At 37.7% G+C, this 15234-nt stretch overlaps 1 protein-coding gene across 1 annotated transcript; it reads left to right on the forward strand.

Moving 5' to 3' along the window:
* The first annotated feature begins 1177 nt into the window (after positions 1-1177).
* Positions 1178-6026, forward strand: LOC6540492 (ubiquitin-conjugating enzyme E2 G1). Its single transcript, XM_002087251.4, has 3 exons — positions 1178-1347; positions 2676-2778; positions 5598-6026. Exons 1-3 carry the CDS (start codon positions 1302-1304, stop codon positions 5953-5955), a joined length of 507 nt encoding a protein of 168 aa, XP_002087287.1. The 5' UTR covers positions 1178-1301; the 3' UTR covers positions 5956-6026.
* The last annotated feature ends 9208 nt before the right edge of the window (positions 6027-15234 follow it).

Genomic DNA, 15234 nt, shown 5'->3' on the forward strand with positions numbered 1-15234 from the left:
ACACAACAAAAAAAATATTTATTTGGTTTTATTTATTTATTTATTATTTGTTATTAATTATTTAAGAGTCAAAGTTTGTTTAAATTAAATTTAAATTTGTTTGTTGTAACTTTTAAGTTTGTTTCAGTACACAAAAATAATATTTATTTGGTTTATTTTTATTATTTTTGTTTTTAATTATTTAAGAGTCAAAGTTTGTTTAAATTAAATTTAAATTTGTTTATTGTATTGGTTTTAACTTTTAGTTGCCTTTGGACTTAATGGTTTTGTTTAATTTTTGTTTCACTTCCACTTTGTTTTTTGGACAACCGAATTGGAATTATAATCCAAGTTGAAGAGATTTTGCGTATCGCGTTGGGATATTTTCGAAAACCGGATTATAAAATTTAATTTATTTTCCAATCGAGGTTCTTTTTTTCGGATACTTTTTGTATCCTACCGACTGCGCCAGTAAAATGTTTTTAATTACACTGAGTCGAATTAATGTCTCGTCCCGCTGACTTAAGACAACGCTAAGAATATTAAATAAAAAGATCGAAGAAAAGTATTTTTCAAGACTTTATTTATTAACTCTCAGCTTAAGACTGATTCAGGTGGTACAAAATATTTCTTATGAGGCCCTTAATTTACATTTATTCGGGATGGGAGCGAGCTCTCCCGCTTGTGGTAGTATGTGTTTGTATGTAGGGAGAGCGGCATCGCTTACTCCGGGTGCAGGTGTTTACCATATATCGTGGGATCTGCATATTCAGCATATTCACATGTACTGGCTATGTGGGAATTCGTGGGATCTAATATTCAGCATATTCTTAAATGCTGGCTATGTGAATATGTAAATTAAGGGCCTCATAAGAAATATATAGTAATGTTAATTAATGCAAAGTATTAACAAACAAAATATTTATATATATATATATATATATATATAAATATTTTGTTTGTTAATACTTTGCATTAATTAACATTACTATATAAACATATAATTTGTACACATACAATATTTAAATTTATATTTAAATGCATTGAGGGAAAACTGAAACAGGAAAACGCCGTGTAAATGCAATATAAGCGCAGTTTGAAATTTGTGTTATTCTGTTCATATAAGTATTCACAAGATCTAGATCTTTGATAAACTTGTGTAACTAGTTCTTTTTTATGTTTTGCCTTTAAAAAATATTTGGTCAGTCGATGTCGATCATTATATTTACTTTCAATACAAACTTATTTTTAAGCATACAATTTTTGTTTGTGTAAATTTCTTGTGCGATAAACTAAACAATTCATTTATTGTTCAACTTAGAATGTCTGAACTTCAGTCATCTTTGCTCTTAAAAAAACAATTGGCAGGTATGTTTAACTATTTCGAACACATATAAATAAGCAAAAATGCATATATGATTATGTTCTTACATACAAATATGAAATTATTTTTCCAGTCAAGCACATGTGCGAAAATTGGTGCATAAACCATTAGCATTGCTCAACCAAATTTAAATTTGATGAGTAATATGTTTTCACATTTTATAATTTCTAAATAACATATTCGAAAGGTGATTTTAATAATAATTTACCTGTTATTTTTTGGTTAAGTTGATAGTATAGTCTTACATAGTAAAATAAATGTGTATATATAATGTGTATGAGCATACGTATATATGTGTGCAAATCTGTTTCTACCCTTAGTATTAAAAAGCTTGTGTTCTGTATACATAAGTACCTAAAAAGGTGTTACAATTTTAACAAGAATTTATTTAATATGTCGAAAAGATATTTCTATATGTTTAATAAGTGGAAGTGTACATAAATATATAATCTTCGCTACTCTCACACATGCGTGCATACACACATATGCGTACATAAATAATGTTCCCTTCACTGCATTAGAAACTTTTAATTTTTATAAGAAAATTAACTTCTATGTTTATGCTACATATGTATTTCGATTATATATAAACCAAAATTTATATTAATGATAATAATTTAATTTAATTTCAAAATAAATTATTATGATTCTTGCAACCTTTTTGCTTTACCAAAAATGTATAAGAATGATAATAAACATTTTAAACATAAATTTGTGTTTTTAATTTTGTCATCGATCCTTAAAAATATTCCCGAGTGTTCGAAATAAAATTATCATATCTTTGCCTACAGCTTCCATTTGATCATAAAGGTTGCTCCCATTAGTCTGTGTACAACCCCAAAAAATTTTAAATTGAAACACAAATGGTTTATTCAGTTATGCATATAATTAACACATAACTAAACTTTAACTTACCTTTAATTTATTAATTTAATTTATTTAATTTGTCATCGTATTTTTAGTGTTTATATTAAAAATTATTTAAAAATATTTTATTTTTAATTTAAAACTTAAGACTACGAATAAGTGAACAGGCCGCGTACAGTTTATTTAAGCAGGGGTATCAATTTCTCTGCAAAACCTTCGTAAAGCGTTTCGGCATAAAAAGAAAAAAAGGAAACAATATAAAAATATATATAATTTATGTGGCATACTCTCTTACTCAACGACTAACTGGTATAATCATATTCCATTAAGGGGCACCAGAATAGGTACAAGAATTGTTTTTCTTAAACTTTAACTCTACATAAATCTAAATGTACTTAAAAAACTGAAACCCACAAAAAATAAATAAACTGTTGTATCTTTTCAGAACTAAACAAGAATCCAGTGGAAGGATTCTCGGCTGGTTTAATTGATGAGAATGATATATTTCGCTGGGAAGTTTTAATAATTGGACCGCCAGATACACTGTAGTATGTTATGAATGAATTACCTTTTTCGTTTAAGATAAGTATTATTATATTATTATGTAACAATCACTATAGACGACTAAGCGTCCACATGCATGATGAAATGAAATTCTGTCACCTACTACTGTCACCTAGTTTTTAAAATTAAAGTTTTTGTTTGCCTGCAACTAAACGTTATTTTACTATCTTGAAATAATTTCACCCGTTACTCGTAGATTAAAGAGTATACGAGATCTTTTGAAAAGTATGTTACAGGCAGAAGGAAGGACCATATAAAGTATACATATTCTTGATCAGGATCAATATCCTACTCGATCTGGACATGCCCGTCTGCCCGTTTGAACGACGAGATCTCAGGAATTATATAAAGCTAGAAAGATGAGATTCGGCATGCAGACTCCAGAGACCTAGACGCAGCGCAAGTTTGTTGACCCATGTTGCCGCACTCACAAACCGTCCAAAACTGCCACGCCCACACTTTAAAAAAATGTTTTGATATTTATTCATTGTTGCTAGTAGTCTTGTTATCCAAAAATCGACCACAAACCGTCAAAATTGTGTACATTTTATTTTTTTTTTCCCAAATTCTACCGATATTCCAAAAAATGTTTAAATTTCTCCTTCGCACTTCCTACTCAGGATCTATTTATCTAATAGGTCGGGGAACTCGACTAAAGCATTCGCTTTTGTTTGATCAATACATTTGCATACGCGTTACTCGTTGAGTTAAATGGTAAACTTGATTCGTTGAAAAGTATGTTACAGGTAAAAGGGTGCATATAAGATATATATATTCCTTATCAGGATTAGTATCCGATTCGATATGGCCATGTCCGTATGAACGTCAAGATCTAGGCAAGTCAAAAAGCTAGAAAGTTTAGATTGAAAATTGAGTACGTTACTAATTATATATTGTTATAATTAAAAAAAATAATAAAAAGGTCACCAAGCCAGGGTTAAAAACGTAAACTAAGAATTATAACAACACCCGTTACTCGTAAAGGGTAACAGATTCGCTTGGAAGTATGCAACACGTAAAAAGAAGTGTTTTCGACCAGTTAAAGTATATGTTTTCTTGATCAGTATCTATTTGGATTTATCCGTCAGTCTCTCTCCGTATGAGCTTAGGAGCTCTCAGGAGCTAAAAACCGCAAGTCTGCTTCAGAACGTTGCCTCGCCTACTTTTATTTCCACTAATCTGAAGAGCCACACTTTAGTTTGATTTCCCAGTCGAATACAATATTATTTGTAAAACGGCGTGTTCAACAAGTAATAATGTATCCACTTTTGTAATGGTTTTACAAAAAAAATTATACTCCACTTAGTTTGTTTATTTAGTTTTCTCAGTTAAACTTAAGACTTTCGGCATTTATTTTCTGGTCAATAATAGGCAGGAAAATAATTTTTTTAACTTAAGAGAACGCTTTAGTCGAGTTCCTCTACTCTTAATATCTGTTACTCAGATAGTGGAAATGCGAAGCGCAAGTGCCGTATTTACGTCTAGGCTCTTATGCCGTCGGTAACACTTATAAATGTTAGACATCATAATACATATCTTCTTTCCCATATCAATCATAATGACACTGAAATTATGAAATTTAATTTTAAACATTTGGCCACAACGTGCTATCGTCCAAAAGTGCACCAGGCGACCAAAGGGCTCCGTGGGAAAATGTACATATCTTTTAAAAATCTGAACGACGTCTGAAATTTTATGGAAATTTTTGGTGAAGGTTGTTGAAGATCCCCATGAACGAATATCGGAGTAGTACGTGTGACAAAGTCGTCAAGGACTGTTATAAAAACAAGAGAGAATGCTATAGTCGATTTCCCCGACCTATTAGATAGACAAATCCTGAGTAGGAAGTGCAAAGGAGAAATTTAAACATTTTCTGAATTATTGGTAGAAATTGAAAAAAAAAAAAAAATTTTACATATTTAAACATTTTTGGCGTTTTGTGGTCGATTTTTGGCAAACAAGACTTATTAGCAACAATGAGTAAAAATATCAAAACCTTTTTTAAAAGTGTGGGCGTGGCAGTTTTGGGCGGGTAATGGGTGTGGCCGCATGAGTCAACAAACTTGCGCTGCGTCTATGTCAACTTTCTAGCTTTTTATAATTCCTGAGATCTCGTCGTTCATTCGGACGGACGGGCATATCCAGATCGAATCGGATATTGATCCTGATTAGGAATATATATACTTAATATTAAATTTTAACAATAAGCAATCCACTTTTAATTTAATGTAATAATGTGTTTGCTACATGGTACTAACTCATAAAATAGTAGCTCCAATATTGACTTTGTGTTTCACACTATTGCGGTATTGCGTTTCAACCAAGCAAAGCTATTTGCATATTGTTCTAATATGGTGCCCAATAGTCCTAATTCAAATAGTAAGCAAATAGTCTGCTTCTCTCCCGCCTTGCTTATATGGTTTCGCTCCTTCTTAACGACTCGGATTCAACGAGATTTAATAACAATAACTTAATAAAAATACGGTGACTATGAGTTCAGGAGTTCCCTAAGGCAGGTTTTTGGTGCATTATTATTCGGCCTGTTTATTATCAATCTTACTCATGTTTTTGAGTCCTCCTCGTAAGTTAAGTTACAGCTTGTCTCATTCCTTCAAGCAGCTTTAACTAACCTTAAATTACTCGGTAATATCTCCCCATCTCTCACGCACTTCCATTAACTAAGTATCGGGTGTCTATTTGTCTTGGCACTTGAGTATAACTCTAATTACTAAAATACGAATTTATTTATTATTTAGGGTGCGTGTCTTTTAATTATACAAAATGTTTCTTTTTTAACCCGCAGCGAAGGAGGATTCTTTAAAGCTCATCTTTACTTTCCTAAGGAATATCCGTTGCGTCCTCCTCGAATGAAGTTTGTTACAGAAATTTGGCACCCTAATATTGAGAAGAACGGAGATGTCTGTATTTCTATTTTACATGAGCCTGGAGACGATAAATGGGGATACGAAAAAGCATCGGAGCGCTGGTTACCCGTGCATACAGTGGAGACCATCTTGATATCTGTAATATCAATGCTGGCCGATCCAAACGATGAGTCTCCAGCAAACGTTGATGCTGCCAAGGAATGGCGAGAATCCTATACCGACTTTAAGCGCAAAGTTGCTCGATGCGTCAGAAAAAGTCAGGAGGAGTGCTCGTGAAGCGACCCGCCCTATATTTGTATATTTATATTAAACATTTTATACATTAAAAGGATTAACTTAAATATGTACATATCTTAGGGTTTTCTTTGATCGAGGGAGGAGTTGTGGTTAAAATTAAGTACATAATGTCAAGTACTGTGTTAATGGGATGCTCATTTCAAGCAATTTTAGGACATCGAGTTAATTACATTTGCCAAACCACGAAAAGTGTATTTGTGTCTTCCTTTCCGGTTGCTTATTATAAATGCTGTTTGTGCATTTTATTTTTTTTAATAACAAACGATTATTGCCACGATACTAGCAAAGATTGCTATCATAAATTTATCTGTACCGCAAAATAAATCAATAATGGTAAAGAAGCTAAAAAAATTTAAAACAAACCAAACGCAAAACAAACAATTTTTTGTGGCTCATGCAAAGTTGGAAACGCTTCCTTCTGCCTGTTACATACTATTCAATGAATCTAGTATATCCTCTTACTCTACGAGTAAGACCGTCATGAGCCCCATTGAATCGCAGCTTCCAGCTGCTGATGATCTGTCCGACCTTATCCGGACGGCTTCTCAAATCTGAGCTTGTAAAGGCTGAAACGGGTCTATCCGGTAGCTCAATATACCCTAATTCAGACGGATCTCCAAAGTTTTGGGCAGATTCGGCTGATCTTGGCGGCTCCTGTATATGTGCCGCGAAATGTGCCTGAATTATTTGTCCAATCTGTTCTATTAGCTTGGTTAGCAAATCATTCTGCAGCGCCTTTATTTGTTGCGCTACAATGTTGCTGAAGTTGGGGTTTTCTGCTTAGCGGAGTCTCCCTTAGTCTTGCAACCAAGACAACTGCTCTTTTACTTGATCAGAGTGTCTATGCATTCCTTGTGGAATTCATGTCCACATCTTGCACGACTTACTTGCTAAGGTAGCAAGGTCTTGTCGCAGAGAATGCATTTTGTTGACCCCGAAGCTTCTGTCTCCATGATTTCTATCTTAAATTTTTCTAGCCCACGAATTAATGAATACTCGCACACTCAACAATAAACGAGAGAAGATAAATAATAACAAAACCGAAAAAAAAAACTCCTAAAAACTATAATTTAAGATAAACGTTCTCAAAAATACAAAGATAAAAATCCTGAGATCGCTTTATTTGTGGATTTGGTTCTAACACGTTCCACAACAAGGTTCAGACTTCGATTTGAAAATCTAAAGTAATACCAAACTTTGTTTCGCAAATCAAATATAAATCAAAATCAATAACAGCAGTCTGGCTAGCAAACATAGCAATGCTTGCAATTAAAAATGCACGAGACAAACAAAAGGTTTCAGCACAAAAGCGAAATGAAGAAAAAACTGACGAGCGTTGTCTATTGCCAATCAGCAATGACAACAACATTAAACGTTTGCCGTGGTCAAACATAAGCCTCGCTGTATGCAGTCCAAGCGGCTGGCGCTTCTTGTCCTCCGTTTTTGTTGGGCCTATTACCTTTCGCTATTACCCGTGGCCTGAAAAATAAACGCTCAGTAATCCTATTCAAATAATAGCACACCCGTGCCCTTTTAACAATAGACGAAAAATGGTCTAAAAATTTTAGGTTAGGGCCTAAAAGAACGCCGAGATCATCAAAGAGCAAGCACTTAGAGTGTAAGTCGCGTGTTTTGGGTTGACACGACAAAAGCTCATAACTTTACACTAGGAGCCATTTAAGAGTAGTACTTTATCACGGCACTATATTTGCAAGCTATCTATATCGGATCGTGAGACCGAATGGTAGGAAATTTCCATATACTGCAGCCATAATTTAACATCATTTGCGTACATAATGACACGCGAATGTTTTATTAATAAGGGAAGGTCGTTAATATATAAGGTAATACGGAGCAGAGCAATGTGGAACCGAGTATACAAGAAAGGGAATTTTCAAAGAGAACCGGTTTCGTCCTGCCGTTCATATAACTCAAAATCGAATTTAGAAGGGAAACCTACTAAATCAAGTTTCCTAACCAAAAGTTAATGAATAAGAGTCAAATGCTTTACTAAAGTCTGTGAAGATGAAGATATGTTTGAAGATTATTTTTGAAGACCTATATTATAAAGAAAGTAAGCTCCAAAAGGTTAGTGGTTGTTGATTTGCGTTTCATAAAACCGTGCTGACATGATGATATAATTAACCTACAAAGGTGCAAATGAGGACTGATAACATTTTTAAAAGGCTTAGGGACAGCCGAAAACTTTGAGTTTTTTCTTTAATTTCTTGCATCTAATTTGTTAATTTTTCTATGGACAGGGATCCCAAAGGACTGAAGATAGTAAAGCAGTAAGCTTTCGTTTAGATTGGGGCAGAATATTAAATTGATACTTGATACTTCGTAAGAATACGGCTATTCGGAATGAGTTAACGTGGAATATGTTGTTTAAAAAACTTGGCAAATAGATTGGCTATTAGCTGATCCAATGTTATATTATTACTTTAAAAAAATAGCGAGGAAGGTAAGAAATTGTTTTACGCTTAGTGTTAACGAAAGTATAAAACTGTTTCGGATCCTGTGCGAACTTGAACTTACAATGGTTTAAATAGTTCTTTTTACACTGAGCTTTTGCTCTACAATAAAGTTGCTTATTATCGAGTTACCATAAATACCATAGATACATGTCCGGCTTGGCTCGTCGACGACGGGGGTGATGATCTTGCTCAGATCTCGGAATGCCTATACATAATTTTATTAAAAAATAGTTGCGTGCAACAACAAGCTACAACCGGGATAGAGATACCCACACACAAATAAATAAATTCAGCAAAAAGACAAATACTTTCACTTCGCCTGAACCCTTCTCCCACCTCCTCGGATGTTATGGAGGCACTTCTCCTGCCCACCCTACCTATGGTCGCTCATACCGTCAGCGCTTAATAGCCAGAGCGACCCCTTCTGCAAGTGCTACCCTACATCACCAAGCAATGCTAGCTGCGGCCACTTCAAAATTTCTTCAGAACATTATAAAATTTTATTACAAGCTAAATGAAAATAAATATCTCGTCGTCCTGAGTGGCGCGGACCTTCGTTGTTGGGCGCTCGCCACTTGGGCTGAGAGTTGTTGTCTTACGCAGACTCACGGCAGCTAACGGCTGTGATCCCCAAGGCAAACGCTTGTGGAACAGCAACACGTTAACCCCACGTCTGTTTCGGACTGGTGGCGCCGGTACCACACCTGTTTAAATCGCACGGACACACCTAGGCTATCGCCTGGTTCAAGTTCGCGGTCTCCTACAGAGTTCACCGGGACTACACCACAATCCCTGCCGCTTTTTCTGTGCCCTCCTTGGTTTGGCCTCGTCTGTTGGATGCCTCTGGGCTACTCGTGCTTCGTCGTACTGGACCTCAGCTACCTGCGTCTCAATTCGGAGACTTGTCTCGTCCCGAACGTCTTGACGTAGCGATCTTGCTTCTTGTTGACTACCACGGCTGTAGCTCCTCTGCTGACTTCGTTCTTACGTTGTTGACTGGTACACTTGTTCTCGTCGACTGTCCCGCTTCCGGCGTTCGGCCTGTTTATATAGGCCTCCTTTAACGTTATATCCCTTTGGTCTTCAGTCTCCGGATCCAAAGTCCACGATTTTACCGTTGGCCCGGTCCAAAATTCGGCTTGCCCCGTTATTTGCCTTTGAACTTTCTAACTCTCCAAACTCCCTTTTCTATAAGTACGGAGTCTCCCCCCTCTCTTTCTCTTCTTCCAGAGTCTCCAAACTCTCTTCTATCAGACTCTCCAAACTCTCCTTCTCCAGGTTTCGCACTGCCGTTACTACGTTTTGACTGGTAATTTAATTGCTATATAAAATTGAATGGGACGGCAATTTGAAATAGGATTTAGATTTATCGGCAAAATTGTATGGATATTTAAAAAGAATATTGCCGCTGAAAGGTCATTTTTATGCAACAACAATTACCAGTGCCAAGCATAAAAGCTTTTAGCTCGAATATAATGAGCTTAATTATACTGTTTTATCATCGTTACTTATTCGTTTCTTTTATGACAAAATTTATGTTTTTTTGGATATAACTTTTCCTCTTTTTTTGTTACATTAAATCTCGTGATATTTGGGATTTGACACTCACCGCTCTATCCACATCCACCGATGAAAGCGCTTTCTTCGTTGAAGTGCTAGAATTGGGAGAAAGACAATCACGCGCAACAACAACAAGGAACATAACCCAAAATTGGGAAGATAAACGATGACACGCACTTTACACTTGTTTAAATGGCACTATTATTTTTTTCATTTCACACTATTTAGGATAACTAAACGAATATTGAATCCTCGTTGGATTTGCCGTCCTACATTTCTTTTCGTATTTTTCAGCTTAATGCAACCTAAATTTTACGGATTTTTTTCCCCCTTTTTTCTTTTGGTTTTATATGGTTTTTTCCTTGCGTAACGTTTTGGTTCACATCTAGACGAATCTAGGCCAAACTATGGGACGTTTTAAAGGGTTTACTGCCGGAAGGGAGATAGCGCGGGCGGTTCTCGACGGCAACAACTAACAGGCGGATCAACTTATAACTTAAACGCTCGGCTCAGCGAACTATGTTCTGTTGGTTCCCAGCATAAAAGCTTTTCTTCTATCCGGGCTACCTTTCGTGGCCGAAATTGGTTTTCTTTAGGGATTTTAATTTTATTTCCTGCTGCTGCCGGCGGGGGTGGCGACGATCGCGCCGGAAGTCAGCCGCTTCCCAAATACTTGCTGCTCCTTGCAGATCGGCTGCGCTGTCCCCTTAAGCTTGCCCCTATAACAATATTCAACAAATGTACCCATCTACCTAAGCGTTCGCTCCTTATCGCTTACCTACAGATCCACAGCTCAGCTTTATTATACACCAAATATTTCCCGATGGCACTTATTCAATTTCAACTTTACTAACACAGTAGGTTTGGCTTGGACACAACCAAAAAGGAATTGGAAGACAATGACGCTGGAAAAGTGGCGGTAAGCCTCTACGAGAAAGTAGGTGAAATGGACACCGTTGACGTTAGCCACCGTTGCTCTCTCGCATCTATTCGTCTAAGGCTTTTTTATTACCCTATACGAGCAAGCGCTACAAAAATACCGCCTCAGTAAGATCAGATTGGGGGTCAACACTCCAAGACTGATAAAACAGCTTGCGAGGCTACTGCTTTTTGTCCTTAGCATGGAACCTGCCAACATACCGTCCCTGCAAATCCTTTAGATCATGATACACTTGACCAATCTTCTTTCTCACCCTTGCTTTCACGAAGGATGGCCCCAATTTTGCATTGTAACCAGCTGCGAAATTGATCTGCTTGAAATTTCTGCGGTAGACTTCCTGGCCTTCACCGAAAGATACCTCTTTTGAGCGCAAATTGTACCTTTTCTCGTTTTTCTCGAACTGATACTTCATAACTTCTAACGCTCTGCTACAGACAATTTCTAAAGAATCTTCCTTTGACAACGCCAATGACCTATCTTCTAGCAGATTAAGAGCTCTCAGCAATTTATATGTAACACCAGAGGAAATTAAGTGCAGTCCAAATGTCATGTAATAGGGTGATGTTCCTAAGCTAGAGTAAACCGCCGATCTAAGGGCACAGCAAATGTTGCTTAGCTACTCATCCCAATCCTTTTGATCGCTACGCACATACGATCGTATGACAGCGATGACGGAATGATTTACCCGCTCGGATGCATTCGCTTGCGGCAAGTAAACGGCAGTAAGAGTGTGGGCAATCTTATGCTCCCGTAAAAGCTTCTGAAATGCTTCTGATTTAAATTGAGATCCATTATCTGAGATAATGGTTTCTGGGACACCGAAAGTATGAAATAGCTTTTGCTGCATATATTTAATTACCACATCAGCTGTCAACTTTTTCACAGCCTTTAGGAAAACGAATTTGCTGTAATGATCTAGCACAATGAATATCCCTATATTTCCACTCCTTGACCTGAGATAGGGTCCTAAAAAGTCAACGTAATGTTTTTGGAATGGCCTTGCGGATTCAGGGGCTACCGCCATAGGTGGTCTCAAAGTGCTATTAGGAGCCTTGGTCATCTTTCAGGGCTCGCTCGACTGAATGTACTCCTTCACATCCTTTACCAGTCTGGGCCAATAATAATACTAAGGGATCATCATGAGCACTTTTAAGAGCTTCGGGCACTAGGCCCCTAGGAATCCATAATTTCCAACAAAAACTATCATGCATCGAGTCTCCTGTTAAATGCTCTGTATTCCTGTAGAGAAACACATCAGGTACTTTTAAGTCCGGAAGACTGCTAGCGTTGGGCTTAACTTTCTCCACAAGTTCCTTATATTCCGGATCGCTAAAGTGTTCAGACTCCAAATCAACTAACAAATTTCAGACTTCTGCACTAACACTCCTCCCACTCCAGGGTTGCTGGCATCGCAGTGAATCTAAAATGGCTGGCTAAAATTTGGGCTACGAAGAACTGGGGCAGAACAAAGCATCTCCTTTAATTTCGCAAAGCGAAGATATTTTATCTGGGTCCGTTCGAACTACCCCTTCACCCACTATATGGCCTAAATATTTAACATTTTTTATTCAAAATTTGCTCTTCTCCAAGTTTGATGTCAAACCAGCAGCTTTTATGTGACTAGAAACGGTTTTCAAAACACTTAAGTGACCCTCAAAGCTGTCTGAGACGATCAGGAGATCATCCAGATACACAAGAACTTCATTTCTAAGTTCAGCCGGTATAATTTATCCATCAGCCTAGTCATTGTCTGCGACGACGTTAAACCGAAAGGCATCACCTTGTACTGATATAATGGCTTGCCAGGAATCGTGAATGCAGTTTTGTCGCGCACCTGCGGATCTAGTGGAATTTGCCAATAGGCATCTTTGAGATACAGGCTGGAAATAATATTGGCTTTAGGTAGACGACACAATATGGCATCTATTTCTGGCAATGGAAACGCGTCTTTCTTTGTCACTGCGTTCACCTTTCTGCTGTCGAGACACAGTCGCACCTTCCCTGCACCAAAACTACAGAAGAAGACCAAGGGCTATCCGATTCCTCAATTACGCCGAGCTGGATCATGCGATTAACTTCCTCGAAGAGTAACTTCTCAACAGCTGGCGAAACCGGAAAGTGTGTCTGTTTTACGGGCTTCGCTCCCCCAACATCTATAGAATGGGAAAGTAAGCTTGTTTTTCCCAAACCCAAGACAGCGAAAGAAGGAAATTTATCAATAACTGCCTTCAACTTGGCTCGTTGGATGTCAGACAAGACTTGCGCGTCACTAGTCAATTCTTTAATACTCATTTCCGGTGGCAAGAGTCCAAACACGGTCCAAAAATCAATGCCCAAATATAAATCCTGGCTTAGAGAAGGAATAATATTATATATAATTCTAGCTCTTGTGTAATTTCCTCGTACTGAACCGGCGTTTTAAATCGGCCTATCACTTTTTGCCTTTGGCCATTGGCCGTATATACAGTGGTTGCCTGTTAAATGGCTTCCTTTGTCTAATAATTCCTTCGGCCAATCTTCCGCCCACGGCACTCATGGACGTATCAGTATCTAAAAGGCTGAGTACTGCTCTATCTAATAGGCGAACTTCAGCATACGGGTGTTTATCCTGGCATTTATGTCTGATGGCCTCAATAGTTTTCACTGCTCGCCAGAAGTTCCTAATTCTTTGTATGTTCCGAGAGTATTTATACCCGTTACTCGTAGAGTAAAGGGGTATATTAGATTCGTTGAAAAGCATGTAACAGGCAGAAGGAAGCGTTTTCGACCATACAAAATATATATATTCTTGATCAGGAGCCGAGTCGATCTGGCCATGTCCGTCTGTCCGTCCGTCTGTTCGTCCGTATAAACGCTGAGATCTCAGGATATACAAAATCTAGAAAGTTGAGACTAAGCAGACTCCAGAGACATAGATTCATAGTTTGTCGATTTATGTTGCCACGCCCACTCTAACGCCCACAAACCGCCTAAAACTTTTGCTATTTTTTCATTTTTGTATTAGTCTTGTAAAATTCTATCGATATGCCAAAAAACTTTTTGCCCACGCCCCACTCTAACGCCCCACAAACCGCCAAAAAACCTGTCCAGTGGTAGAAGACCTCCTCCGATGTTTTCCAGGCTCCATGTAGTATCCATTTCCAGGCTCCAAATTCAGTAATTCCATAAGATACAAATAAAAAAAAAAAAAAAAAAAAAAAATAAGTACCATTCAAAATAATGGGCGTAGAGGCTAGTATAGAATCCACGCAATCGGCTTTGAATTTTTTTTGATTTTTTGTTTGGGCCTGTAAGAAACTGAATAACAGGTTGGACTCTGCTGTGGGTTCTGGTGTTGGCGGGTTTAAAGATGTAGATGATTTTGTTTGAGCATAGATGTGCGACAGCTCCTCCTCTAAAGATTTAACTCCTTGAGAGGAATTAAATGTTTTCCAAAACCCCTCCTTTTTAAAGCGAGGGTCTAATATTGTGGTCATTCGTGTCACAGTACGAGATTCATAGGGGACCAATCTTTTATTGACCCCTTGAAGCAAGTCATCGCATACCACCTTTGTCTGGAGTTTCGATTTCAGGGCTGACAGGTTGTGTAATATACCGCAAGGAACATGAATCACTGATGACACTGTCACAGACGTACTTGAGGATGTGTGCACCGTTGCATGCTCAAACGGTGAAAGTAATGCCTTCAAGTCCTCCAGAATGGATATTTCATCCGAGGTTAGCGGCATTAACCCCTTGGACGTGTTTAGTAAAACGCTTGCGATAGCAACCTTCGTAATGAAGATTCGTTCCACCATGTAAAAGGCGCTGTTCCACCTGGTTGGACACTCTTGCTTCAAACTATATGGGCGTACGCAATCCTGCGCCTCTCTAAATTTGACAAAGGAAATTGTGCTACTTTTAGAAAAGGCAACAATGCGCTTACACTTTTCTAAAATGGGTTTGACGTTTTCAGATGCCAAACAGTCCTGCACTGTTAAATTTATTGAGTGCGCAAAGCATGGAACATGTCTAATTTGCAGGATCTCACATGCCTTTATCATATTTTTGGCGTTGTCTGTGACCATAGCAGTGACCTTTCCTAACACACTCCATTCCTCGAGCACGGCGCGTATGGAGTTTGCTATGTTTTCCGAAGACTGGGTCGTTTCGTCGATGAGCTTCTCAGTGACCAAAACAGCGTTGCGCAATTCGAAGTCCGCTGTCACGAAGTGGCACGTCACAGTAACATAGCACTCGTTTGCTCTTGACGTCCAGCAATCGGAAGTAATTGCACAGTGC

The sequence above is a fragment of the Drosophila yakuba genome, chromosome 3L (assembly GCF_016746365.2).
Source record: "Drosophila yakuba strain Tai18E2 chromosome 3L, Prin_Dyak_Tai18E2_2.1, whole genome shotgun sequence".
Classification (NCBI taxonomy): domain Eukaryota; kingdom Metazoa; phylum Arthropoda; class Insecta; order Diptera; family Drosophilidae; genus Drosophila; species Drosophila yakuba.